The sequence below is a fragment of the Dermacentor andersoni genome, chromosome 7, assembly GCF_023375885.2.
Source record: "Dermacentor andersoni chromosome 7, qqDerAnde1_hic_scaffold, whole genome shotgun sequence".
NCBI lineage: Eukaryota > Metazoa > Arthropoda > Arachnida > Ixodida > Ixodidae > Dermacentor > Dermacentor andersoni.
In genome coordinates, this window is record NC_092820.1 from 13,069,578 (window position 1) to 13,096,367 (window position 26,790).

General features: G+C 44.1%; 1 protein-coding gene across 1 annotated transcript in view; it reads right to left on the minus strand.

Annotated features, from left to right (window-relative positions):
- Window positions 1–7,774: 7,774 nt before the first annotated feature.
- Trap1 (TNF receptor associated protein 1) overlaps window positions 7,775–26,790 on the minus strand; it is a 67,297-nt gene continuing 48,281 nt past the window's right edge. The window contains exons 5-7 of the mRNA XM_050182384.3: window positions 25,324–25,587; window positions 24,165–24,545; window positions 7,775–9,573 (exon numbers count right to left, since the gene is read on the minus strand). Coding sequence (XP_050038341.1) covers window positions 9,247–9,573; window positions 24,165–24,545; window positions 25,324–25,587 — 972 coding nt within the window. The 3' untranslated portion in view covers window positions 7,775–9,246. The remainder of the gene's footprint in view (window positions 9,574–24,164; window positions 24,546–25,323; window positions 25,588–26,790) is intronic.

The following is a 26,790-nucleotide window of genomic DNA, read 5'->3' on the forward strand; positions in this document are numbered from 1 at the left end:
TTAATTGCTAGGTTCTGTTCTCGAGCGAAAAAGAACAATTTTATCAGTAAGGCACGAAAGGCAAGGCTCTGCCTAAATGACATCGGAAAATATGATAACAACCTTCCCATATTTGTCAATGAGCACTTGACACCACAAAATAAGGCACTCTTTTCTAAAGCACTGGTGCTAAAAAAAGCTAACAACTGGAAGCACTTGTGGATGGACAATTGTCAGATTAAGGTGAGAAAGTCTAATGAGAGCCGTGTTTGTCGCATTGCGGATGAGTTTGACCTTTCTGTTTTCAACTAACTGCCTCGATTCTAAAATGTCATTACCATTCACCATGAATTCTTACCTCTCAACATCTGCGCTGAATAAATTCATGTCTAGCGACTACCATGCAATTATTCACTTCAATGCTAGAAGTCTCCACAAGCATTTTGACGATTTTCAGCACCTGTATTCGACATTTAACAATGCCTTTTCAATAATATGTGTATCTGAAACCTGGCTTAGTAATGATGACAAGGACTTATTCTGCTTTAACTCATACACTTCTGAGTATTCTCACAGAGAGACGAGTAATCACGGCGGTTCAGCTATATTTGTCTCATCTAACATTCCATATAAACGACGGCCTGACTTGGAGTTGAATATTACTAACTGTGAATCTGTGTTTGTTGAATTTGATTCCCCCGTCTTCAGTATAGACAAAAAGAACTTAGTGCTTGGCTGCATTTATCACTCACCTTCTTCTCTCGTTACTGACTTCTGTAGTGCCCTTGATCAAACCATGGAAAAAATATAATGCGCTAATTGTAACGCAATAATCATGGGCGATATCAACATTAACCTTATAGATACCAATTCATCTAATTCCTCTAGTTATTCAAGCATCTTGCATAGTTTTGGATAAGAATGTTTAATTTCTCTCCCTACTCGTCGTCCTAACATTGCCGATGGCACCTTAATTGATCACGCATTATCGAACTTAACAGATCCACCTGAGGCTGGCATTATTACCACCGATATTACCGATCATTATCCTATCGTTCTATGCCTGCGCAATCACTCAGTCATATCTAACACGTCATTTTACAGAGTTATACTTGACAAAGAGATGTTCCTTGCTAGCGTAACTAAAACTGACTGGTCGAAAGTTGTAGCATCTAATGAACCTCAAAAAGCTTTTTTGCAGTTTTTAACGACACTTTCATCGCATTTCAACTACCACTCTCATAAAATAAAATGCAGAAAAAAGGTATCATCGCCAGAAAATCCGTGGCTTACAGATAGCCTTCTGAAAGCAATGCGGTCACATGAAAATTTGTATAAGAAAACAAAGAAGCAACCTTTCAATACTAAATTACTTGCCTGTTATAAAAAATGTTCTAACTCACTTTCTGCACAGCTGAGAAGTGCGAAGAGAAATTATAACGAACAAAAAATTATAGAATGTGGTGATAACACTAGAAAAAAGTGGGAAATAGTTAACACCTTTTTAAACCGTAACTCTCAGAACGTCATTTCGAGAATCATTCACAATGACATGGAATACATTAATCCGCTTGATATTGCAAATGCCTTTTGTGATGCTTTCTTCAACAACACTTCTGATTCCGCTTCATGCTTTAACATGTCCTTTAAACGCTTACCTCATTCATTTTTTCTTTTTCCAACAGCACCTGATGAAGTAATTTTAGTAATTAAAACCCTTAAAACCACTAGTGCTGGCCTAGATAATATTAACACCTACCACATTAAAATGATCGCGGAACATATCGCTAACGTCCTCTCAGCTATCATTAACCTGATTTTTAAAACCGGTGTTTTTCCACGTGAACTTAAACGCGGTCGAGTCATTCCCGTCTTCAACAAAGGTGATCGTACGCTTACACAAAATTATAGACCCATTTGCACTCTTCCATTTTTTAATAAAGTTATTAAAAAACTTATCAAAAAGCGTCTAACAAAATATTTAGATAAATTTAGTATTCTTTCCCCTTATCAGTTTGGCTTTTGTTCTGGCTTTTCAACTAATCCAGCACTTATTTCCATTACTGATTATCTTAAAAAAGCGATTGATGATGGTAATTTTGCAGCGTCGATATTCATTGATCTATCCAAGGCCTTCGACGCACTTAATCATACAATTCTTTGTGCTAAACTTGAGGCCATTGGAATAACTGGTCCACCTCTACTTCTCATCCGCAGTTACTTAAAAGATTGAAAACAAGTCATTAACATTTCTGGATACTTCTCTAAAGAAGCTACTACTAACATTGGTGTCCCATAAGGGTCCATATTAGGTCCTCTACTTTTCCTTATACTAATGATCTGCCTAGTTGCCTCTCCTCATCTAAGTGTATTCCTTGCGCTGATGATACTACTATATTTAGTTCTAACAATTGTATATCAACGCTAACACGTAAGGTAAACGAAGATCTCGTGAAACTTTCCACATGGTGTCAACTTAACAAGCTGCAGATTAACCATAAAAAGACCAATTTTGTTGTCTTTGCCTCACATCAGTGATCGCCTAAGCTCCTTCAATCTATTTCCATCAACAATCACCTAATCACTGCAGTCGATCATTGCACCTATTTAGGTGTGGAATTTGATCGTCATCTTAAATTTCACCTTCACATAGCTAATGTAAAAAAGAAAATGGCATACGGAATACGCGTTTTAATCAAAGCACCACCATATTTCTCATTTTCAACTCTCAAGTCGCTTTATTATGCTTTTGTTCATTCTCATATTCACTTCGTTGCAAGTAATTCAGAATCGAGCAATTCGACTAATAACATTTTCACCTCGTAGCATTAGCGCAATTCAGCTGTTACATGCAAATAATATTTTGAATGTGACTGATCTTGTTAAATATAACCTGGCCATATTTATTTTTAGGTAATTAAACAATAATATTCCAGTAACAATCATACCAAAGACATCCCTTACTAATGTAAATAATACTAGATTTGCAGGAAATATGAACTTCAATTTACCCATCGTTCGCACCAACTATGGTAAGCAGTCATTACATTTTTCAGCTTTATCTCTGTGGAACACATTACCATTCCCTTTAAAATTGTTCAAAGCTCACAGGTTTCGTAAAGAACTTAAGTATTTTCTTTTAGCTTCCTCCGACTTTCCCATTTGAGTGTACAATGTGTTATATTTTTAACTACCATTTCGTTTCTCTATATGTCTCTCACATTTTGTTTACTTCTTTTTTTTAAGCAATTTTTTGTAGTTTCACCTTTTGTTGTCTAATCCAAAGCCTTGTTATTGCTTAATACATTCATCCGCTGCTTTTCTGTTCATTTGTGCCTTGTATCCTAAAACTTTTATTATTGGAAATTTCACATGTTGCCATTACTGTTTTATTAAATCTAGTCATCATGCACAGGAGGTCCCATTTCAGTTTCTAACTACGGGACCTCTTTCTGTATATACTTATCATGTAATTATTCCCATTTTTGCTTTGAATAAACTGATTCCAATTCTGATACGGATGATTTTTACAGGTTATCATTGGCCCAACCAGGAGTGTCTTCAAGCCCCAGCAACAGTAAAGCACTACACTTCACAGAGGACCCAGATGCTGAGTAATGACAATATTGTGTGGTAGATTACGTTACTACACCGCCTTACTCCACAGAGCACACATAGAGCAAGTTTTCAGAGTCACTGCCGATGTCTTAACGACAAAAATGAGGGAATATGATTGCCGAAATTTTTCGAAAGCAATTGTTAGTAAAGATAATGTATGAAGGGGTGCAGGGGACACATTACATGTGCCAGGCTAGCTTGTTTTGAATAGGGTATCTGAGCAGTGTCATTAAATTTCAGAGGATAGTAGCCTCCAAATAACTGATTACTTTTGAGTAATTCCTTAATTACTTTCATGGAACAGTAATTGGTAAATGTAATCAATTACATTGTTGTGTGAGGTAATTGTAATTGGTAACATTTTTTCTGTAACGTGTACAAGTCTGCATAGATGCCTATGACTTAAAGCATACTGAAACACTTCTTAAAGGATCCCTGAAATGCTTTTTGAACATAAGAAAACATTGTCTATCTGTCTCCTTAGAATATGTGAGCCAAATATTATTGCACTGCATGCAGAAGGGAAATTACAATCTCATATGAAAAACGGTAAAAAAAATCGCTTGCTCTCACTTCCTAAATGTCATCACGCATTGTCATTGCAAGCAGCTGCACCAACGACAGCTATTGGCTGATTTCGTAATCATGAGAACATTCTCAGTAATACAATTATCGCTTATTTGCGTTAAATGAAAAACACGTCTGCAATTACAAAATGACAGAAAAGCCAGTTCATCTTTGCACAGTCAATCTACACATGACAGTTGCATGTTTCTGTGTCTGCTGCCTGTGGCATTTGAGATGAAAGCGTAGCTTAGATACCACAGCCGCCATGAGCCGTATCGCTACCGTGACATTCAACCTTTGGGCACAGCATTGATCTCTTGCATCACCTTACTGTCTCCCCTGCGTAGCTTCCAGCATGCTAGTGTAAATGAATGAACAGGGCAAGCAGCTCATCGATCCGATAACCATGTCTAACTTTAGTTGTGCTTGAAGGATACCAAAAGCTTTTGCGGTAGGAGATTCATGAAGTGACATAATTTATTAATGATGTCATTCTATGATTAGTCAGAAAAGTGGTTCAGGGCCTCTTTGAACATGGTAAGATAGCTGGTTTGTGGACAATGCTGTTGTCAACATACAAGCCAATTATTATTACATTGCTTGCAGCAGGAAACCTGCACTCTTGCATAAGTGCTTTCTCTGTCCTGCAGCTTTGGAAGCCCTTGCTCTGTTTCTATTCCATGATGTGGTTGACAATTTGCCCTTACATGAATCTTCTGTCGCATTGCAGTCTTCTGCAGAACTGATTTGCCATATTGTGCGTACCTGTACTTCAAGTTGTTGAATAATTTGGCCTTACTCTGTAATTTGCTAGCTTCCTGGTTAGCTCAGATGGCAGAGCGACCGCCCCAGAAAAGCATTGGTTACAAGTTCAAACCCAGGACCAGAATGTGAAGCATTCTTTTTAGAGAAACCTGTATGAGTTTCCTCTTTTGCTAGATGTTAGTTGAGCGCATGGCTATTTCTTCGTTTCATGAATTACTTGCGAGTACAAGCTCATACATAAGTGCACACCCTTCCAGATCATTTGTAAAAAAGCTCTTTCAATGTCTGTCCCTTTGAAAAGGTATGGGTAGGGCATGCTTCAAATGTTACGGACATGGCCAAATGAACAGATTTAATAGATTAAATGATGCTCAATGCTAAATCGCCATGTGCCATCTTTCTATTTTGCTTGAATTTCTGGGGCTGCCCACAGACTACTCGACTCTTGGATAAAGTTTTTCTTTACCATGTCACGGACTTGGTCATTGATCACCTTGCGCTCCGAAGGTGACACCCAGTATGCCTTTTGTCGCAGAGACTGGCGAGATCCCGTGTCTATGCGATGCTGTACATAAGGGGGAAAGGATGGCGGAGCCTCTTGCTGGGAAAAGTCAAAGATTGTAAAGTGTTTTTGTTGAATATTTGCCAGTTCCTGATGTTGGTTAATACTGAGCGATTTGTTTATCATAGTCATCATGGAAACCTCCGTGGCACATGCATCCGAAAGGGACTCATCCTTGGCATCGGGGGCTTCTGCAAGGATGACGAGCGCCAGTACTTGATGTTCACGAATAGCCACAAGTTTCAGACCCTCCGGTAGTATTGTGGGTTCATTGGAGTAATTTATCGCCCACAAGACAGTACGCCCGTCGATAACCGACAGCGTACAATAGGGCACTAGAACATTCTTCTAGAATGTCATGCGTAGCATGGAAGTAAAACTACTAACTCCATGTTAACGTTTCACAACCCAAGCGAACTGCTGCACTGCACACACCTACAGGGTACAATAGGTTTCCACTCACTCCACGAAACACATTGACACGGTCCCATGGAAACAGCACTTTTCGTCCTAGCAGGCATTTGAATGCGTAATTGATTACGGAAACAGTCACCTCCAGTGTCCACTAAGGCCACTGTTGAGACGCGTCTAGATGTACACAAACCTTATTTTTAAAGATGCGAATTAGCGGAGGTATTTCTGTCATAATTGAAGACTGTCCAGCGGCCTCACCTCCAACGGCCGCGCTGACTAGTTTTCCTGTGAAGGCGACTGGTAGTGGCGACGGGGAGACCCGAGGGGCAGGCGGTGGAGTCATGCTCTGATCGGAGGTCGGTGAATGGCTTTGCAGCGTTCCCAGGGTCTCGTTGGACATACCGCATGGAGATGTGCACACACGATCAACACGTTGCTGGCCAGATATTGTTGATCGGTCATCGCACGCCAGTGGCTGGCAACCTTGTGGGGCCACGTTGCAGTACCTGGCGATGTGGCCCTCGATATGACAATTGTAGCACAAGGGCAGAAGATGCTCGATGAAATGCCACTCAAAGCGCTCAGCCGGCAGAGGTGGTCGAACTGGGCATGGCACCTCACTATGCTGAAGAGAGACCGTCCGCCTCTGTACATCAAGGCTGGGGTGAAAGCATTGCCCATATCGCTGTTCTGACAGATATGTCTCCCGATGTGGCCACGTCGTTCCAGCCACACTGACGTCCTGACACACACAGACAATGGCAAAATAGCGCATGGTGCTGTGGGCGCTGAGTGATATACTGGGTACGCAGCCGGCAATTGAGCTGTGTTGCACACTAGTCATTGTGTCGCTGCAGTTCTTCGCATACTATTTTCCAAATAGTTGAGGCAAGGTCAGTGGATGGACTCGTATCGATTCTGGCGACAGTTGTCACATTTACCAGTCGTCCAAATTTCGGCGCAATACGATGTGTCTTCAATGTCTCAAATGTACGGCAGTGACGCAAGACATCCGAGATGGAAGTGAGGTCTTCTCTAACTATCAGAAAATTGTAGTGTCTTCTGTGATGCCTTTCAGAAGATGTCCGACTGGCCTTCCTCAGACATCCGCTGGTTTATGATCTTGCACAACTTGAGTACTTCTTCTATATAGGTAGTGCATGTTTCTGTTGGAGTTTGAGCTCTTTGGGCAAGTGTTCTCTCCGCACGTCTTTTTTGTGTTAGAGTCGGCAAAACATTTTTCGATTTCCTCAAAAAAGAGTTCCCATGTTGTTAAGAGCTTTTCATCGTTCACAAACATCAGTGCGGTTTCTCTTAAAAATAAGACGACGTTGTCAAGGTTCGTGACTGAGTTCCAGTGGTTATATCGGGTCACCCGATTGTAGTGCGTAAGCCACTCGTCCGCATTTTCTCCTGCTCTTTCCGCGAACGAGCGTGGTTCCATGTAATGGTGTGCGGCAGCAGCTGGCGTTGACCTTTGCACGTTTGCAACTGGCTCCGAGTCTGGTCCTCCGTTCTGTGCCACGATGACTGTTGTTGGCGAGAGACCGGCTAGACGGTGGCTCCGGCAAAGTTCAAGCGGTGCGACTCCGTAATACGGCAACGTTGTGTACCCCGCACCTCCACCACTCTGTTACGGACTACTCTCTGTGTAGAGAGGGTTTATTGGGATGCAACCGACAGTTCTGAGCGCCAGCCGAGGTTCCGTTATCGCTAGGCGAATGTCTGCTCCCCTCTCTTGCCCCGTATCCAGCTAGTGCTGGTGGCACATACCCAAATCATATAAGACTTTCATGCTTGTAATTATGTATATATATATATATATATATATATATATAGAGAGAGAGAGAGAGAGAGAGAGAGCACTACTTCATGGTTATCTTTGGTTTATCTACCCAACAGTTTCAGTCAGTCGAAAATCCAGTTACTATATATATGTGTGTAGAGAGAGCAAGGAAAACGAGGGGGAGTCGTAGTTGGCAGAGAATCCCCCAGAAAAAATTTTCTGGTGATGCATACAAACATAGTTTTGTCACATCTAGCTCTTATGGTATTACTTAACAAAAAAAAAAAAAAAAAGCTAGCTCTAACTTCAGCACCATTTCCTTGGTTTTATGCTGTGCAGGCCATAGAAATTTATGTCAACCATATTCAAAACACAAGGAATTGATACGTTAATTATCTAGGGCTGCAGTGCACAAATGGACAAGGACTCGAGGAAGAAAAGTTGGGCCCATTAAATCTTTCTGCATCAATTTATTTACTCAGTGCTCATATTGCCCTCATGGCCTGAATTTAGAGCGGTTTTTAGCAGTTTCTGAAAGCTATGTTTCCAAGTCTTGCAATTATGAGTTTGAGTTGGCAACATTTGTTTATGTACAAATTTTGTAATTGTAATAATCCTGATGCAAATGTTCTAGTGCAACGAATGAAAGATCTAGATAGACGGAATGGACACAGACAAGTTTCAACATAAACAACTTTACTTTAAATGGAACATACTATTGACTTGCATGATGCTCATGAAAAAGCCGATGATGCCATGTGTGCACAAAATCACACCCAGGAAGTATAATTATTTTTCTGATAGAATGTAATCGCCTGTTCACACAAGAAGGAGGAGCCATTCTTGCAGTGCATTATTGCTACTTCAATAGTCATTCAAAGTAAGATTGTATTTGTCTCAAAATGATAAAGCATTTCCAATATAAGCTCACATCAACAGCATGTTGCAATTCAACCATACAATTTGTGTTGCCTAAGACTCGATAACAGTTTGTATTACTGGCTTATCACATTGTGCTTAAAAGCTCTAAAGAAGGAAAAAAGAAAAGCAGTCTGGCACTGCTTCATTCAGTTCAACCTCTGATGTGTGAATAAAGGATCACAACAGTTTTGTTCAATACTATTAAAATATACTGCGTCTCGTTTGTGTTAGTCTAGCACATTCTGGGTACGTGAGATTGTGAATTGTAGGGATGATGCAACCTACAGCCCACAAAGGTTGCCCGTAAGAGCTACTACTCTCTTCTGAAACTTTGTGCAGAATTCTAACTTATGGCATATTTGGGTGGTCGTTAGGAAGTGCTCTGGAAGTGCTATGAAGGCGGTGAAAAACAGCTTTAAAGCTGCATTATGAAAGTAATCAACTACAGCAGTGATAATATTGCTAACTTATCAGCAATGGAACATAGAGCTACTAGAGCACTATGACATGAGCACCCAAATATGCCATAAGATGATGCCAACAAATTGTCATACAATGGTAGTGATATCAGCACTGCCATTAACCAGCATTAAATGCAAAGTTTGGTAACCCTACTAATAACCGTGCTTTTGCCTCAGAGCTTCTCCAAGAGAGCAGTGAGCAAATCGTTTAGCTCTGACGTGACCTTCCGCGGGTCATCAATTAAACCTGCTGTGAGCATGGCATTGCCAAAAACCTGCCTCGCAAGTTTTTTGGCTAGCTCAGGTTCTGAAGTACGAAGCGCAGCGAGCTTAGAAATGATTGGGTGCTCCAGGTTGATCTCCAGCGTGGGCTCCAGAAGGCGATAGCGCTCTTCTTCTGAGAAACTTTGCAGTGATGTTTTCACAAAGTGCCGCGCTGCTGCCATCTCCTCTACGGACACCAGGCATGGATGCTTTTGTAGCCGTCGCGTCACTTTTACCTGCAATGAAAGGACTCACTTAGACACATAGTCAAATGCCTCTCCAATAAAATTACCTGTAAACGAAGAACTGATTATGTCCCAGCTGAATTCCCCTCTTTCATAGATATTGCAATTTTTATGAATGTCTGTACAATGAAAACTACTACAACAAATTTACCTGTACACTGAAGGAACTTAGGCACCCCGATGGCTCATTTGTTGCTTTACGAGTAGTGCTCCCTCTGCACATGCAACTGAGCTGCACTAGCACTAACGGGAATGCTAGCGACACACTTGGTGAGCGTGCTGATGTCAACGAGCATTACAGTCTTGCTGCAATGCCCCCAGGAATTTCTCAATTCATACAATTCTTGTAACACTGCAGCAGGTGCAGTGGTTAAAGAACACACTTAATAAAGACAAGATGATGCAATCTCAACTGGCAACCGAAGAGGTCTTCAAAGACAATCAAGGGCAAAAAGGATGCAAGTGTCATTAAAACGAACACTTAAGTGCCTGCAAACAAACCAAGAATTTTGACCATGCTTCCCTTGCCACAATACGGGTTAGCATGCCATTACCTTGCATGCTCCTGTGTTTTGGTGTACGGCATGCCGTGAAACTCGGTGCAATAAAGTTGGATTCAGTCGCACATTATACCATACAAAATGTGCATAAAAAGTTAGCGACCTATTTCACTAAGTCTCTCTTGAATTCATGTTAAATAAAGGTTTCCTCTTGTTGAACATGCTTAGCCTGCTCTAGTGTTAGCGGTAGTGTGCAATCTCTATACCAAGTGACCTGTATAACAAAAGATTTTTAAAGTCCCAAGCACTTCAATATAAACATGTACACCAGGGTTCCAGGGTCGAAAATCGCTAAACTCCAACAACTCCGATTCTTTTCAGGGGCCCCTCATTAGATTTAGGGTATGCAACATACAAGTGTGATATGTTGATTATGGAGAGACGATAGTACCTGCACGATACTACAGCTACAAATAAAACCCACATAGGCCTCTCTGAAAAAAAGAAGAAAAAGGAAACCACAGCTGAAGCAAAATTCATCCTTGTCTAGGGATTACATCTGGGACCAACCACCTTTCCAAGGACCAAAGCCTGCAGACATTTCTGTGTTGAGAAACCAATACATGTATGCGCTTCCTTTGTAGCTTTGTGCAAGTTTATGACCATTTTCCCTATCCTGAAGATTTATTTAGATTGTAGATTTGCGCAGACTGATCTGCCAAGTTATAGTTATGCTATGCTATGCTATACATTATTATGATATAGTAAATGTAGCAGAGGATTTCTATACAGACCTGTAAAGTGCCTAGAGCAGCCAAGCAACCTTCATGGGAAGTGAAAAGAAAAAATTGTCATCCACTTGAACGTAGTACAAGGCTACAAAGGAAGCCCACGCAGATTTCTCAGAAAGAATGCTTCACAATTGAGGAAAAATTTGTCCTGGTCCAAGATTTTAACCTGGCGCCGTCTTTGCGGGGCAGTTGCTCTACCATTTGAGCTAACCAAGAGGTTAGCAGTTTACAGCGTGAGGGTGAATTAACAACTCGAAGCACAAGGATACCGAATATGACAAATCAGTTCTGCAGAAGCCCACAAGGTGGAGTAAGTATCATGAAAAGGAAAAAAAAATTGCAATCCACCCGAATGTAGCACAAGGATACATTAAAGGTCCTGGGTTTGTATTGTATTGTATTGTATTGGGTTTTATGGCGCATAAGCAACCTAGGCTATCATGCGCCAAACACATGGTATAACTTATTTCAAAAATTGGGTATCCTCAGCGAGGTCCTTGTCTGGACAAGGCCTCTGAGGAGCCCAACAAACCAAATGAAGACCTCAGCCTTCTTCTCAGAACTGAGAAAATGGGTGAGGTGCATCATAAGATGCGTGAAAAAACTGGGTAATAATTTTTAGAATTAGTAGTTCTGTGATACATTATATTTCGTTTAGGATCGCTGCGTCTTTCAAAAAGCTAAAAACAGATGAAGTTTCTACTAGTGGGTTATCTCCTAAAAGCAGACTGGGATGGAAGGGAATGCGTTCATTGTAAAATACAGTAAAACGTTTTTTCCTTAGCCGTTCGAGTTGTGTGCACGAGAATAAAATGTGATTTACAGTGAGTTCATCTCCACATTTCTCACATAAGGGTTTGTCTTGTTTTGTCAGTAGAAAGTTATGTGTTAGGTGTGTGTGTCCGATGCGCAGGCGGCATAAAATTACTTCTATAAAACGTTCCTGATGCCTGCATGATCTCCATTCGCCTAGAATAGGTTTTACTAAATGTAGTTTGTTATTTTCTTCGTTATTCCATGTACGCTGCCATTTTTCTTTAAGCTTGTTTTTTACTAACTTCATGCAATCTGCATGGGGTATATTTACATACTCACATCCTTATGGCAGGCTTGAGCGGCGCACGCGTCAGCTCTCTCGTTGCCTCTAATTCCTTGATGGCTTGGTATCCAACAAAGCTTAATTTCATGTGCTTGTGTTTGAGCGGTTATTAAGTTAGGGATTATATTTCCTATTAAAGGTTCCCTTACGTTTCTGGCTTTCAGTGCTGTGATTGCACTTAGCGAGTCCGTGTAGATAATGCTGTTTTGAATGTTCATCTCGACTATTTTTGATACAGCCACCGAAATGGCATGACATTTGGCTGTGAAAATTGATGCGCACTGAGGCAACCTGACTACCTTTTCCCATTTATCTTGCACTACAGCACTTCCGCCGTAAAGTGATGTTTTAGAACCGTCAGTATAAAATGCTGTGTGTTCTTTGTACTTTTTGTCTAGCGCCAAAAATTCTTGTATTAGATGTTCGCGTGGAGTTTGCTTTTTATGAAAGTGTGTCAGTGTGTAGTCACCTACACTGGGAAAGGTGTGCCAAGGTAGTAGTGGCTCGGTTCTCTGGGCAACATCGGGCAGTGTGTCTAGAATACCTAATTCCTGGCAAATTTCTTCAAATCTGAGAATAAGGGGTCTCGTCGCATTCGGTTTGTTGTTAAAAAGCTGCTTAGACGGGCACTTCGTAACTATGGAGTAGCATAGATGTTTTGGTAGTGAACGGGTTTTTAGGACATATGCACATGTGAGCATGGCTCTTCTATCTGCGAGGGCTGGTTCGTTACATTCGACATGTAGGCTGTTTATGGGTGATGTCCTGTATGCCCCACTTGCAAGGCGCAGACCTGAGTTATGAACTGGATCTAATTGCTTCAGGTAGGACGGTCGAGCTGAGTTGTATACTATGCACCCGTAATCGAGGCAAGAGCGAACTATACTGCGGTAGATGTGTAAAAGGCAGGTCCTATCAGCCCCCCAGCGTTTATGTGAAAGCACCTTTAATATGTTTAATGATTGGGACGTTTTCTTCTTCAGCTTCTTTATGTGCGGCAAGAAGGTCAGTTTTCTGTCAAAAGTTATGACCAGAAATTTGTGTTCACTTTTTACCGGCCATTCCGCTTCGTTCAGGTATAGTCTAGGATCTGTCTGTAGGCCACGTTTGAGTGAAAAAAGGATGGCCACTGTTTTCTGTGGGGAGAACCGGAAACCATTTCGGTCAGCCCACGTTGAAAGTTTATTTATTGTTAACTGCACTTGTCTTTCGCATGTTGTTATGTTTGAGGATGTGCAAGCTATCTGAAGATTGTCGACATAGATTGAATACATAATTGACCTTGGGATTATTTTACTGATTGAATTCATTTTAACAACAAAGAGGGTCGTGCTTAAAACACTCCCTTGGGGCACTCCATTTTCTTGAATGAAAATTCTCGACAGGGTTGAACCGAGACGTACATGGAATGAACGGTTTGACAGGAAGTCTTTTAGGCAGTTCAGCATCCTGCCACGAATGCCAAGTTCAGCCAAATCGCGAAGAATTCCGTACCTCCAGGTTGTGTCGTAAACTTTCTCTAAATCGAAAAAGACAGCGAGACATTGTTGTTTGTGTATAAAGGCTTCACGGACAGTATTTTCAAGACGAACCAGGTGGTCTGTTGTGGAGCACGCCTTTTTGAAACCACACTGATGGGCATCGAGAAGGTCACGAACTTCTAGCACGAAGGTTAATCTTATATTCACGATACTCTCAAAGGATTTTGCGAGGCAGCTGGTGAGCGCTATGGGCCTGTAACTACTGGGAGAGGTTGGTGGTTTTTCGGGCTTTAAAAATGGAACGATGATGGCCTTCTTCCAGGCTTCGGGTAGTTTACCCGATACCCACACCTTATTAAAAAAACTTAAGAGTGCCTCTACGGCAGGTTCAGAGAGGTGGGACAGCATTTGATAGTGTATTCTGTCAGGGCCGGGTGCAGTCTGTTTACCAGCGGACAAGACTGTGTTGATTTCATGAACTGTGAATAATTTATTATACGGTTCATTTGTATATCCACTTGTAGGGAGTCTTTGTTTCTCGGCTGTGTTTTTGTGCGTAAGAAATGATTCTGTGTAGTTTGATGAGCTGGCAACTGCTGAAAAATATTCACCTAAAATGTTTGCCTGTTCTTCGATGTTTGTCTGTTTACCAGGGGCTGTTAGAAGGGGAAGTGTGAAAGGGGAGTATTTACCATCTAGCTTTCGTACCTTCTCCCACATTTCTTTTGATGTGGTTGAGCTATTTATGGAAGTTACGTAATTTTGCCACGAAGTCTTTTCGGTTCTACAACGGATATATCGGGCTTGTGCTCTTGCCTTTTTAAAGTCTATGAGATTTTTCTGCGTGGGGTACCTTCGAAAGTTTCCCCATGCTTTGTTCTGTTTCTTTTTTGCTAATCTACATTCCTTTGTATACCAGGTTTTGTGGCTTTGTTTCACCACTCCAGAAGATTGAGGTATGGCCAGGAGCGCGGCAGAAATAATGTAGTTTGTGACAATTTCATTAAGTTCATCTATACCTAAATTATGTAGATCTATTTTTTCTAAGCTGGCATTTTCTTGAAACAGCGCCCAGTCGGCCAAATGGAGCTTCCAACGTTGTGGTTTTGTAGGGATGATTTGCGGGGATGATGTAAGGTTGATAATAACAGGTAAATGATCGCTACCATACGGGTTGTCCAAGACATCCCATTTAAAAGCATTAAAAACAGAAGGCGACGTAAGAGACAAATCTATGGAGCTCCATTTTCCTGAGCTTGGAGAGCAGTATGTATGTTTGCCCCTGTTGAGCAGGCATATATTATTACAGAGAATAAAATCTTCTAAAATACGGCCTCTAGTGTCCGTTTGTTCGCTTCCCCACAAGTTGGAGTGAGCATTAAAATCGCCGACTAACAGATATGGCTCTGGTAATTGTTTTAAAAGGTCTTCTAAGTCATGGAGCGTTACTGTCAGGTGTGGTTGGATATATACGGAGCATACTGTAATTGTTTTAAAGTGTACTACAGACACTGCAACGGCTTCAAATGTAGTCTGAAGCTTGACTTCACGAGTAGCCACACTACTTTGAACAACTATGGCAGTACCTCCAGAGAGCCTATTTGCTTGCTCTCGGTCGTGACGAAAGACTTTCTATTTACTTAAAATATTTTTATGTTTTGATCCCAAGTTTGTCTCCTGGAGACACAAAACAACCGGGGAATATACAGAAAGAATATCTTTTATGTCACCGTAATTTTTTAATATACCTCGACAGTTCCAGTGAATTAGGAACGCCATACCGAATAACTTTGACGGATGTATTTCAAAAGCTATGCTCCCGGTTTTGTGGGGCCCGTTATTGGAGTTTTTCCTCCCTTTTTGTATTCAAGGGAGTTGCGCCGCCGCAGCAGCGGCGGCGGGCTACTGCTTATATCCATCGCCTCCAGCGAGGTGATGGGTTTCCGCGGGGGTACGGATTTGTGGCTTCTCCCGATGGGGGGAAGCCCTGCGGCCTACCGGCTCAGGGGCCAGCGAGCCTTTCTTGTGTGGTAGTATGGCAGCCTTGGCTGCACCTGTCATAGTTGTGGATGGCCCTGCCTGGGCAGTGGCCTGAAGTTGGAGTGGTGTGTCGCCACTCCCACTAACTTTGGTTGCGCCAGAGGCCGCCGTCAGGTGCACCTCCGGGATGTCAATGGTGCCGACACCGGAGTGCCGTTCGGGTGGGGGACGGGGCAGGCACACATCAACAATGGTGTACTGTGTGCCCACTGTCACCAGACGCCGCTCGGCCCCCCGGCGCACGGCGTCAACATATGACCTGGATGTCTCTTGAGTGAACTTTTTCCTTGCCTCAGGGTAAGATATGTTTTCTCGTACTTTTAGATTGATTATTTGTTTTTCTTTTTTGAATACTTCACAGGTTCGTGAGTACGCTGCATGTGGACCGTTGCAATTTGCACACTTTGTTTCACTTGCTTGGCAGTTGTCAGTATTGTGCTCGGTTTCGGCGCATTTGGCACAGGTCTCCTTGCCTCTACATGTGTTGCTGCCACGCCCATACCTTTGGCATTTGAAACATCTCCTAGGGTTACGGATGTATGGGCGCACTGGGCACCTGATGAATGCAACCCGGACAGACTCGGGCAAGCGAGTGCTGCCGAATGTTAGTACGATGTGAGGTGTTGTTTTTTCTTCGCCGTTGCGCCTTATATTTATGCGGCGAAGGGACGTTACTCCTTGGTCTCGCAAATTCTCGAGGAGCTCATTTTCGTTCTCTGTCATTAGCAGCCGCTCAGAAATTACTCCCTGAACGCTGTTCAGGCTTCTGTGAGGGGTTACAGTAATGGTAAGGTCAGCAAGCTTCTTTTGTGCGAGTAGCGCATCACTTTGCTTTTTGGATTTGACTTCTACAAGCAGATCTCCTGAGGACAGTTTTTTTGCTTCATATTCTTCGCCTATGTTAGCTACTAGCCATTTCTGTATTACAAACACTGATAGAGTGGCCACGGGAGCGTTTTGCTCAACAGCGTGAACTATCAGGAACTGTGGAAAATTTTCAGCACATTTCTGAGTTGCAACTTTGATTGCTTCGGTGCGGTACCGTTTCCGGTTCCGATCGTTTTTTTTTAGAGGGGGAAATTGAGAATCCATGCGGCATGTATGGATTAAGGGTTCCTATTGTGTCACCTGTGTTTCACCCTTATAGACACAAGAAGGTCCCGGAGTCCCCCACCTGGTAAACAGATGGGGAGCCCGTCAGCCGGGGCTTGACCATGGCTCCGACCGCCACCGTTCATGGTTTCTACCCTTCACCTTACAACCCGCCGTGTTTACGCTACGAAAAGGGGAAACGCTATGTTTTAACCGATGCGTAACCAATAAGCTGGTTCGTACTTATCCGGATACAAAACACATGTTCAATGGCTGCTGAGTCGGGGATTTGACTTTACTACTTTTAAAACGGAACTACAGGTTTTACTGTGTATGAAAAAGAGATACAATTTCTCGGTTTACTGCTGTAACTATTGCAGTGTATGTTTTGATCATGCCTTAGACACATTACAATTCTTCGATATGCAACACTGTTCTTCTTTGACTCTTTTGCTTCTGCTCATTCGTCACACATTTATCGGTTCGTGCAAAAATAATGTATAGTTGAAAGTAGTGCTGTCTCTGTGTGTGTTTTTTTTTTCTACGTCCTCATTTAGTTGCATTTACACATTCTATCATGAACTCTATTTTGCCCAAAAGCAATGTGGAAGCTGCGATTCTTGTCATCTCGTTAAGTGACTTGTGCTCGCAACGATGCAAGCGTCGCGACTTCCTTTACAGCGCCGCTGCGGCATGCGTCTTCACTTGGGACACGCTTTTCACTACTGCACACATGTTCCGGTTATTTTTTAGCCGGTAAACTGGTCGTCAACAGATTGTCCGTCCATCTCGATAAAGCCGGCGCTCTTCAACCTCGAGAACATTGTACCGAGTTCATCTGCAGCGTTTGAGAATTTCATCCGCAACCGCTGTGGATGAAATTACGACCACTATCGACACGATCATGGGCGGCAACCTCGGAGTTCTTAAGGCATGCCGCCGATGCATGCACTGAGTCAAAACGAAGTACCATTGACTGCAACAACTGCGGAAGAAAGCACAGTCACTATCGACGTGATCACGGATGACGACTGTGCAGTTTTGAAGGCAAGTGACGGGCATACACACTGAGTCAGAACAAAACTACTGTTTGCCACAACCACTCCAGACAAAACTGCGGTTGCTATTGACACGTGTACTTGCTTATCTTTATCAGGTGACCACGTTTCATTGCCTAACAAATGTTATCGCACAGCGCAGGACGTGCCTGCATGTATCGGAAGTTTCTGCAATGTTATCGATGGTTTTATCCGCGGTCTGTTACTGAACCTTGTGTAATCTGATTGCTGTATGCACAACGCGAATAGTGTAGAACTTTGTGGAAGACACGCTGGTCTCAGTGATTACGCTGGAACATTCGACGACTGATGTATAAAAGTCAACGCGCTTGACTGACCCGCTGATCAGATTTCGCCGAACGCCGACTGTGTTCGCAGCCATCGTTGTGCTTTAAGTGTAGCCTGTTTCTGTGGGCACAGGTTCGCCCAATAAAAGTTAGTTTCATCTCTTACAGTATTCCTACTGTGTTCTTTACTGTCACTTGGACATCTGGTGGAGGTGCTGGTTCATTCATGCACCTGAGAAGACCAAGAAGAGCGTGGCCAAGACAACCCCAATGGCTGCCCCAGTGTCCCCCATTCTGCTGCAACAACTTCAAGACCCACCATCTTTCCACAAATCATCGACTGAAGACCCAGAATCGTGGCTAGAGACCTACGAACGAATCGCGTCTTTCAACAACTGGGACTCAGAAGACAAGCTGCGGCATGTATACTTCACCTTAGAAGACGCCATCAGAATGTGGTTCGAGAATCGAGAGTTGACCCTAAGAACGTGGGACTTATTGCGTAGTGGCTTGCTGCGGACTTTTACAAGCATGGTGTGCAAGGAAAGGGCCGAAGCTATGCTAGAAGCCCGAGTACGATTACCCAATGAGACCATAGCGATCTTTACCGAGGAGATGACGCACCCGTTCCGCCCACCGATCCGGATATGCCCGAGGAGAAGAAAATTCGGTTCCTCATGTGTGAGCTCTTCGCCAGATTGATTGATACGCAACCCACCCAGGACATTGCTGAAATTGTTTCCGAAGCAACAGCCATTGAGAAGACGCTCGATATGCGGACAAGGCAGTACAACCGCCGAAACTACACCGATGTTCAATCATGCGGCAATAAGACTTGCGAGAGACAATCAGAGCGGTCGTTCGTGAGGAACTGCAGCTCTTCCCTAGGTCGCAGCCTCAAGTGGCCTTAATCGCCAACATAGTGAAGAGGAGGTTCAGCAATCACTTGGGGTTACTGAAGTGCAACCGTCATCGCCACAGCCCCAGCTGCAAACGATGACCTACGCAGCTGTCGCTTGCCGTCAAAGTGACACTCCACGCCCGCGCAAGAGCGCTGTAATGACGAAGTTCCGCTGTCCGCCGCCGCCAGCTCGCCCACCCATCATCCAGCGAAACTACCGGAAGAAGACAGACGTCTGGTGTGCTCCTGACCACCGCCCGCTTTGTTACCACTGCAGAGACGTGGGTCAAGTCTACTGCCGATGCCTATACCGGGAGATGGGACTGCGAGGGTTCGCCGTTAACATGCTGCGACCACAGCTTGGTGAACGACCTCGCGATATTGCCGACTACCTCGCCACCACTCAGTGGAGCCCTCGACGATTGTCCCGTTCGCCGTCACCAGGCCACTCACTACCTGTCGCCGCAGTGCCAACCATACACTGGCCCCGCCCAGGGCTAGTCTGCGGGCCCATATCCGGAAAACTAAAAGCATCAACCGATGGAGGTGCGATTTCTGTTTGTCGAACTGATGAAGATCCTCCGCCACCGCCTAAGACGCCGAAAAGTCCTTCTCAACAATATATCGAGACGCCGCCATCCCGACGAAGCCTGGAAGCAAAGAATACGCCAACGAAACATGACTTGACGATACGTCGTTCCAGCTTGAGATCAACAAGATGCAACTGTGATCCAACGCCAAAACCTAACTGCAACGCAAGCCAAAGAACCACTGACCTCGACGTGCTTCTCGATGGCCACGCAGTGACATGATGGCTTAGTGGACACAGGAGCCGATTACTCTGTTATGAGTGGACCCTTTGCCACCCAGTTGAAGAAAGTTAAGAATGCATGGGAAGGCCCTCAAATCCGTACAGCTGGGGGACACCTGATAACACCAACTGGAATCTGCATGGCCAGAATTACCGTTAACGGTCGCACCTACCCTGCCACTTTCGTTATCCTTCAACAGTGCTCACGAGACGTAATTCTCGGCATGGACTTTCTGAACCAACACAGCGCAACCATTGACCAGAAGTCGAAGTCGATAGCGCTATCCAAGACCAAGCAATACCGCCAGAGAATTTTCGTAGTCACTATGCCTTGAGTGTGCTCGAAAATCAAGTCGGCATCCCGGCTTGCTCCAGCATTGTCACTTCCGTTGGCATAAAACACCTGCCGATGTAGAAGGCGTCATCGAGGGTGACCAACGTCTACTGCTAGACCGGGAAATTTGCGTCGCAAGAGGGATCGCTCGACTGCATGGAGGGAAAACTGAAGTGTTGCTGACAAACTTCAGCCAGGAGTTCAAGCACATCAACAAGGGCACAATGATAGCATACATTGAGGAAATTCTGGAAACCAGCAATGCATTTGTTCTTTCAGATTCTTCCGCATATACCCCGATGACCATAGTTCCCCTACCAGACTTCCTACATAAATCCAAGTCTCCCCATGATTAAGCAGCAACAGCTCAGAAGTCTGCTCCGATGATACAAAGACTGCTTTTCGACGTCATTGAGAATTCCTACAAACACCAGCCGCAAAGCATCGGATAATCACCAAAGAGTGCGCTCGATCACTCCGCCAGTGCCTTTACCAAACTTCGATGCAAGAATGTGAAGCTATAAGACAACAATTCGACGAAATGCTGTGCGACGACATCATCCAGCCGTCAAAAAGCCTGTGGGCATCCCCTGTTGTCTTGGTGAAGAAAAAGGATGGAACCTTACATTTCTGCATCGATTATCATTAACTGAACAAGATCACAAAGAAGGATGTATACCCTCTACCATGGACGACGCATTGGATCGGCTCTGCAACACTAAATACTTCTTGTCGATTGATCTCAAGTCTGGCTACTGGCAAATAGAAGTAGACGAGAGAGATCACAAAAATACCGCCTTCATCACGCCACACGGCCTCTACGAGTTCAAGGGCATGCCATTCGGAATGTGCTCAGTGCCTGCAACATTTCTGCACGTCATGGACATGGTGTTAGTAGGATTGAAGTGGCAGACCTGTCTTGTTTACTTGGATGATGTCTTCTTCGCCGGAAATTTCGGTGATCATCTTAGGCGTCTTGCGACCATACTAGAGGCCATCAAGTCATCAAAGCTCACTCTGAAGTTGTCGAAGTGCCGCTTCGCTTACGATGAGCTTCTGTTCCTAGGACACGTCATCAGCAAGTCTGGAGTCCGTCCCGACCCACAGAAAACAGCCGCCATCGCAAACTTCCAGCAGACCATCGACAAGAAGGCAGTGCGTAGATTCCTTGGCATATATGCCTACTACAGGCACTTTGTCAAGAACTTTTCACGCATCGCTAAGCCGTTGACACATCTGACGAAATGTGATGTCAAGTTCAAGTGGTAAATACTGCAGGCCGATGCATTTGAAGAACTCAAACGACACATGCAGTTGCCACCGGTACTTGCGCATTTCGACGACGACGTTGATACAGAAATACACACAGACGCCAGTAGGCTAGGCCTTAGTGCCATCCTAGTCCAGAGAAAAGACGTACTAGAATGCGTGATAGTTTACACTAGCCGGTCGTTGTCAAAAACGGAAGGCAATTATTCTATAACCGAAAAGGAATGCTTTACCATCATTTGGACTGCAGCAAAATTTTGCCCCTACCTATATGGCAGGCCATTCAAAGTCGTCAGCGACCATGACGCGTTGTGTTGGTTAGCGAATTTAAAGAACCCTTCAGGACGGCTGGCGCGGTGGAGCATATCACTGTAACCTGCAAGTCCGGACGAAAACACTCTGATGCCGATTGCTTATCACGCGCTCCCATTGACTCGCCGCCGCAACATGACAAGGATGACAACGCCTTCCTTGGAATATTAAGCACGGAAGACTTCGCTGAACAGCAACGAGCAGAGCCGGAGCTGAGAAACCTCGTGGAGTATTTGGAAGGGCATGCCGACATTGTCCCTAGGGCATTTAAGCGAGGATTGCCATCGTTCTCGCTTCAAAACAACCTACTCGTAAAGAAGAACTTCTCACCAATCCATGCCAACTACCATGTTGTTCCCTCAGCGTTGTGTCCAGAAGTACTGCACGCCCTACGTAACGATCCGACCACTGGACACCTGGGTTTCTCCTGGACACTATCGAGGATACAGGCAAAGTATTATTACTGGCCGCGCCTGACCGCCGACATCGGCTGTTACGTCAAGACATGCTGAGACTGTCAGCGACGACAGGCCAGTGGGATTACTACAGCTGATCGAGCCTCCTTGCCGATCATTTCAGCAGATCAGGATGGGTTTGTTGGGACCCTTTCTGACGTCAACAACCTGAAACAAGTGGATCGTCGTGGCGATGGGCTAGCTCACCTGCGTTGCTCAAACGAAAGCTCTGCCGAAAGGTAGTGCAGCCAAAGTGGCGAAATTCTTTGTTGAGAACAGCCTGCTGCGACATGGTGTCCTAGAAGTCCTCATCACCGACAGAGGAAGGGCCTTTACAGGTTATTATGGCAATGCAGACTCCGCCACTTCACTTTGGTTGGACGTTAGCACTGTTCTTGCTCTCTTGTGTCATACATTTGCAGCACTCTGCGCTCACTGAGCTCCGACAGCTGTCTGAATTAACCAATGTGCAGTCAAATACCACTGAATTAACAACAGTTTGATTGCACTAAATAATGCATACACCTGTCGGGACCAGTGGACAAGTCTGAATTATTCAATTTTCCGAATTAAAGAGGTCTTACTGTACTTGTATGCTACTTGATTTTCTGGCCACAACTCTGCCCGAAAAGGAGAGAGTTTACGCCACTTGAGACACTTCCTCATTCTTTCCATCACTACAATATGACATTACAGTCGAACCCACATAACGATACCAGTTTGAACAATATATCGATTATAACAATGAGAAGTTGCTGCACCGTCAAGCCTTGTATGTTTTCTATGGTGAAATAACCTGCTTACTACAATGCCCTGATGTCACATTATCGGTTATAACGATCAAGTCTGGCTGCTGGGTGTCCATGCCGAAAGGTAGCGAAATGCAAAATCCTTGAAAAGAACAAAGAAAATGAGAAGTTCGAACCCACTGCTCCAACAGCCGCCACATGCTCACTTTCAAGCCTTCTCCACGTGCCACTCTCCCGTCACCCTTCCACTCCTCCGAAAACAAACGGGCTGCGCCCATAGCTCAAGCCCCCCACCCTTTGAAACACAAATGGACCACGCCAACTGTGCTGTTTGCATGTTGTTTACTGGCTCCTCATTCAGTGCAGTTCTGAAAACAGCTTAATTGTGTGCGTTCGTCTTTGTTGGTTGCGTCAAAATTGTTTCTGGCCACGCGGTTTCTCAGCCTCAGTTGACTCACTGCCGAAACGGAAGATGACTGATCCACCCGCTGATCATCGGCAATGCATGACATTGCCGGCGAAAAGAAAGCAGTGGCTATAGATTTGAAGACTAAGTGTTTCTAACCGATGAGGCGATCGTCGCAAATGTGCGCTTGCATCAGATTGCGACGGCAACGACGGCAGCGATGACATGGTATGGCAGGCTGCCTCAGCATTGTCCTCACAGGAGGTCCACCAGATGATTCAGTCCCTCCAGGGCTTCATTTTCACGAGGACCCTTCCACTGCACTACATGGAGCAACTGGATGCTTTGAAGAAGGAATGTCGGCAAGCTTCACGTAAAGCATGTAAGGCTGAGGGACGTAGGGTTTTCTCATGCAAGCGAGTGAGAAGTATGTGTCAAGATGCTTTTGGTGATCTCACCTCAGTGTTTCTTCCAGATTTCTCGAGCTAACAGGCTGCTGCGGCAGCGTTCTCGGAATTTTTAAAAGTCCCCTTTTGGGGCCACCACAGCGATACCTCAGCGGTACTCACATATCGCCTGCCACCTGTGACACCTCTTTACAGTTGTTATAGCAGTGTCATTCTTTAATGCCAAAAGCCACGGCTTGTTACGCGCGATCGGAGCGCCAAGGAAGCAGTTAAACGAGTGAACACAATTAGCAGCCGGATGGAGGAAGGTGGTGGGGAGGGACACTGGCATCTCTACCATTAGTTTTGTCACATCAGCTCTGCCAGCTTCCTATTTTGATTTTTTCATGCAACCCAGTTATAAAAAATGAATTTTGGTGGAACTTGAATATTGTTATAAGTGGCTTTACCTGTATCACTGTTTCCATGAACTGTTGAAAGTTAGCCCTCTGTCTTGTGCATCTTCTCTTCTATGCCATGTAGTTGCGATAAAAACACTTTTCCAAAATGTGCCATACTAACAAGCCTAAACAGTCATGAAGGTGACTCACCTTGTGCACCATGGGCCCTAGTTCTGCCTTGAGCCACTCGGCCAGGCCTTGCACCTCAGCTGGTTCTTCGTGGATCTCCTCGGCGTCCCTGCGCATCTCCTTCTCCACTGAGGTGATATTCTTGCGACTGAACTGCCGCAGCTGCACCAGCACCAACTCATCGTATGGCTCGAGGCAGAAAAGCACCTCGACGTCTCGTGCACGCACTGCCTCAAAGTATGGGGATGCCTCCGCTAACTGACGACTTGGAGCGGCCAGGTAGTAGATGTCGCGCTGCCCCTCCTTCATGCGTCCACAGTATTCGGGCAGGGTCACTGTTTCACCAGCTGGCTGCTGCGACGACTCGAACCTCAGAAGCTGTGCTATCTCCTCCTTCTCTGCCTGCAGTTGTCAAAAGTGAATGATGCCAAACAGGAAACTTCAGTTGACCGCTTTGATTCCTTTAGGATGTAATGTAATCTTTGTCTATCGATAAATTATGAACTAGGTAGTCCGAAGAAGACACTGTCAAAATTTCGTACCATTCATGAGTAGCTAAGAACTTCAAGCGCATCTTTTGTTTATGCATATTTTCCAGCTTTACAAGACTGTGCTCATGGAAAAACTGACATTTCTGGTATTACAGAAGTGCAATTTACCAATGCAACATAACTTATCATTCTGCTTTAGTGCAATGTGACAAACAATGTGACAAATCTGCTTTCCTGATCTCCATTCTCATTTTTCAAGAAGGCACGAGCAGACCTGCCTCCTTAAGACTATTTTCTGACTGATTTCTTTACTGCATATTATTGTTCTTGTTTACCTATTTGACAGTTCAGACAATAAATTGAGTTACGTCACGCAGGTTATTCTTGTTACTCTTTGTAGTTAATCTGCTTGTTCACATGTTTGTGCTTTGATTACTTTATTGCATGTACCAATTATATTGGTAAACTTATTATTTATATTCTTCCCATGTCAGCAGCTTTATTACTGCTTGCCGTCTTCGTAAAATTACCCTATTTACGCAATCATAGACAATCCCCTTGTCAGTTTTTTCGAAACTATGGGAATTTCTGCTGTAATATACATTTCTACCATGTAACTCCTACATAATTTTTTAGATAAAATTGACGACTTGACTCTCCAGCAGAGTGGTACGACCATAAACACCCACCTGTTCATGAGTGGCTAAGATGCCCTCCTTAAGGAAAACCCCGTAGTCCCGGTAAAAGCGACTGTAGCTTTCCGGTTCCTTTTCCGCGCAGCGTGCCAGGTGCTTGATGAGTCGTCCAACAATGATGGTGCGAATCTTTCGGATGAGTGCGCTGTCCTGCAGCAGCTCTCGGCTCAGGTTCAGAGGAATGTCTTCACTCTCGACAATGCCCGTGACAAAACGCAGCCACTTGGGGAGGATTTCTGCCCTTGGCTTGATCAGCACCTAGCCAAAGGACCGTCACAGGCACATTTCCATCCAGCATTCTTATAATACACTCAAGGTCAAATCACCTCCAAGTATAGACCGGTTATGCAGAACTGTGCTTATGCTGTATAACAGTGAAATAAGATGTGTTATAATACAGTATGAATTGGCCTTGTGCAGGGACCAAATACATAAATTTGTCTAAATATCAAAACAAAAGAAATGAAAAAAAAAAGACCTGCGCAATGAGTGCACCTCCTTATTCTAAATGTTTTTCTGACAAATTTTTTATCAGCTAATGAAACAACAGGATAATGTATGGGTTATACAGATTCTTTAAACTCTGCTCCTTTTCTTATAACCTTGAAATGTTTTCTAGTACTGAGGTTTTTCCCATTACTATGGGACATTTTTTTGCACCCTTTGCAGGCTTTTCTACATCTCCATGTGTTGCAGTAAGACACAGCTCTTGCATTAGCATCTTTAAACTCCATATGAGTTCAAAGCTTCAAGAAGAAATGTTGGCACATTTGTTTACAGCAATAATCCTAAAGTTTAACTAAAGCATTTTAGAGACTGCAATGGTAATCACAAAAATGTGTTACGGAACTTTAAAGGGGCCCTGAAACACCCTTTTAACTTGGCAAAAAAACACAATCCATGGATAGCATATTGACACGTGTAATTATATTTATCGGGCAACCACGTTTCGGCACCTAACAAATCTTATCGCACAGCGCAAGACGCGCCTGCATGTATCCGAAGTTTCTGGAAAGTTATCGATGCTTCTATCCGCTGTCTGTTGTCGCCGAAACATTGTGTTATCTGATTTCATTGTGTGACGCGAATGGTGTAGAACTTAATGGAAGGCACGTGGGACCCAAAGATTAGTTTGGAACATTCAATGACTACTGTATAAAAGCCGACGCGCTGGACCCGCTGATCAGATTTTCGCCGATCGCCGACCGTGTTCACCGATATCGTTGTGCTATAAGTGTAGCCTGTTTTTGTGGGCACAGGTTCGCCCAATAATAGTTTTGTCTTTCACAGTATTGCTACTGTGTTCTTCAACGTCACCACCACGTGACAATATGCTGCTGGGAACATCTCAGCCAAATTTTGCAGTTGTGCATGGCGCGTGTATGTCGCAAGCGGAGCGTGAAGTCACCTTTCCTTCAAACGCTTGCTTTTCGACAGATGCCTGCTCCTCACTCTTTTATG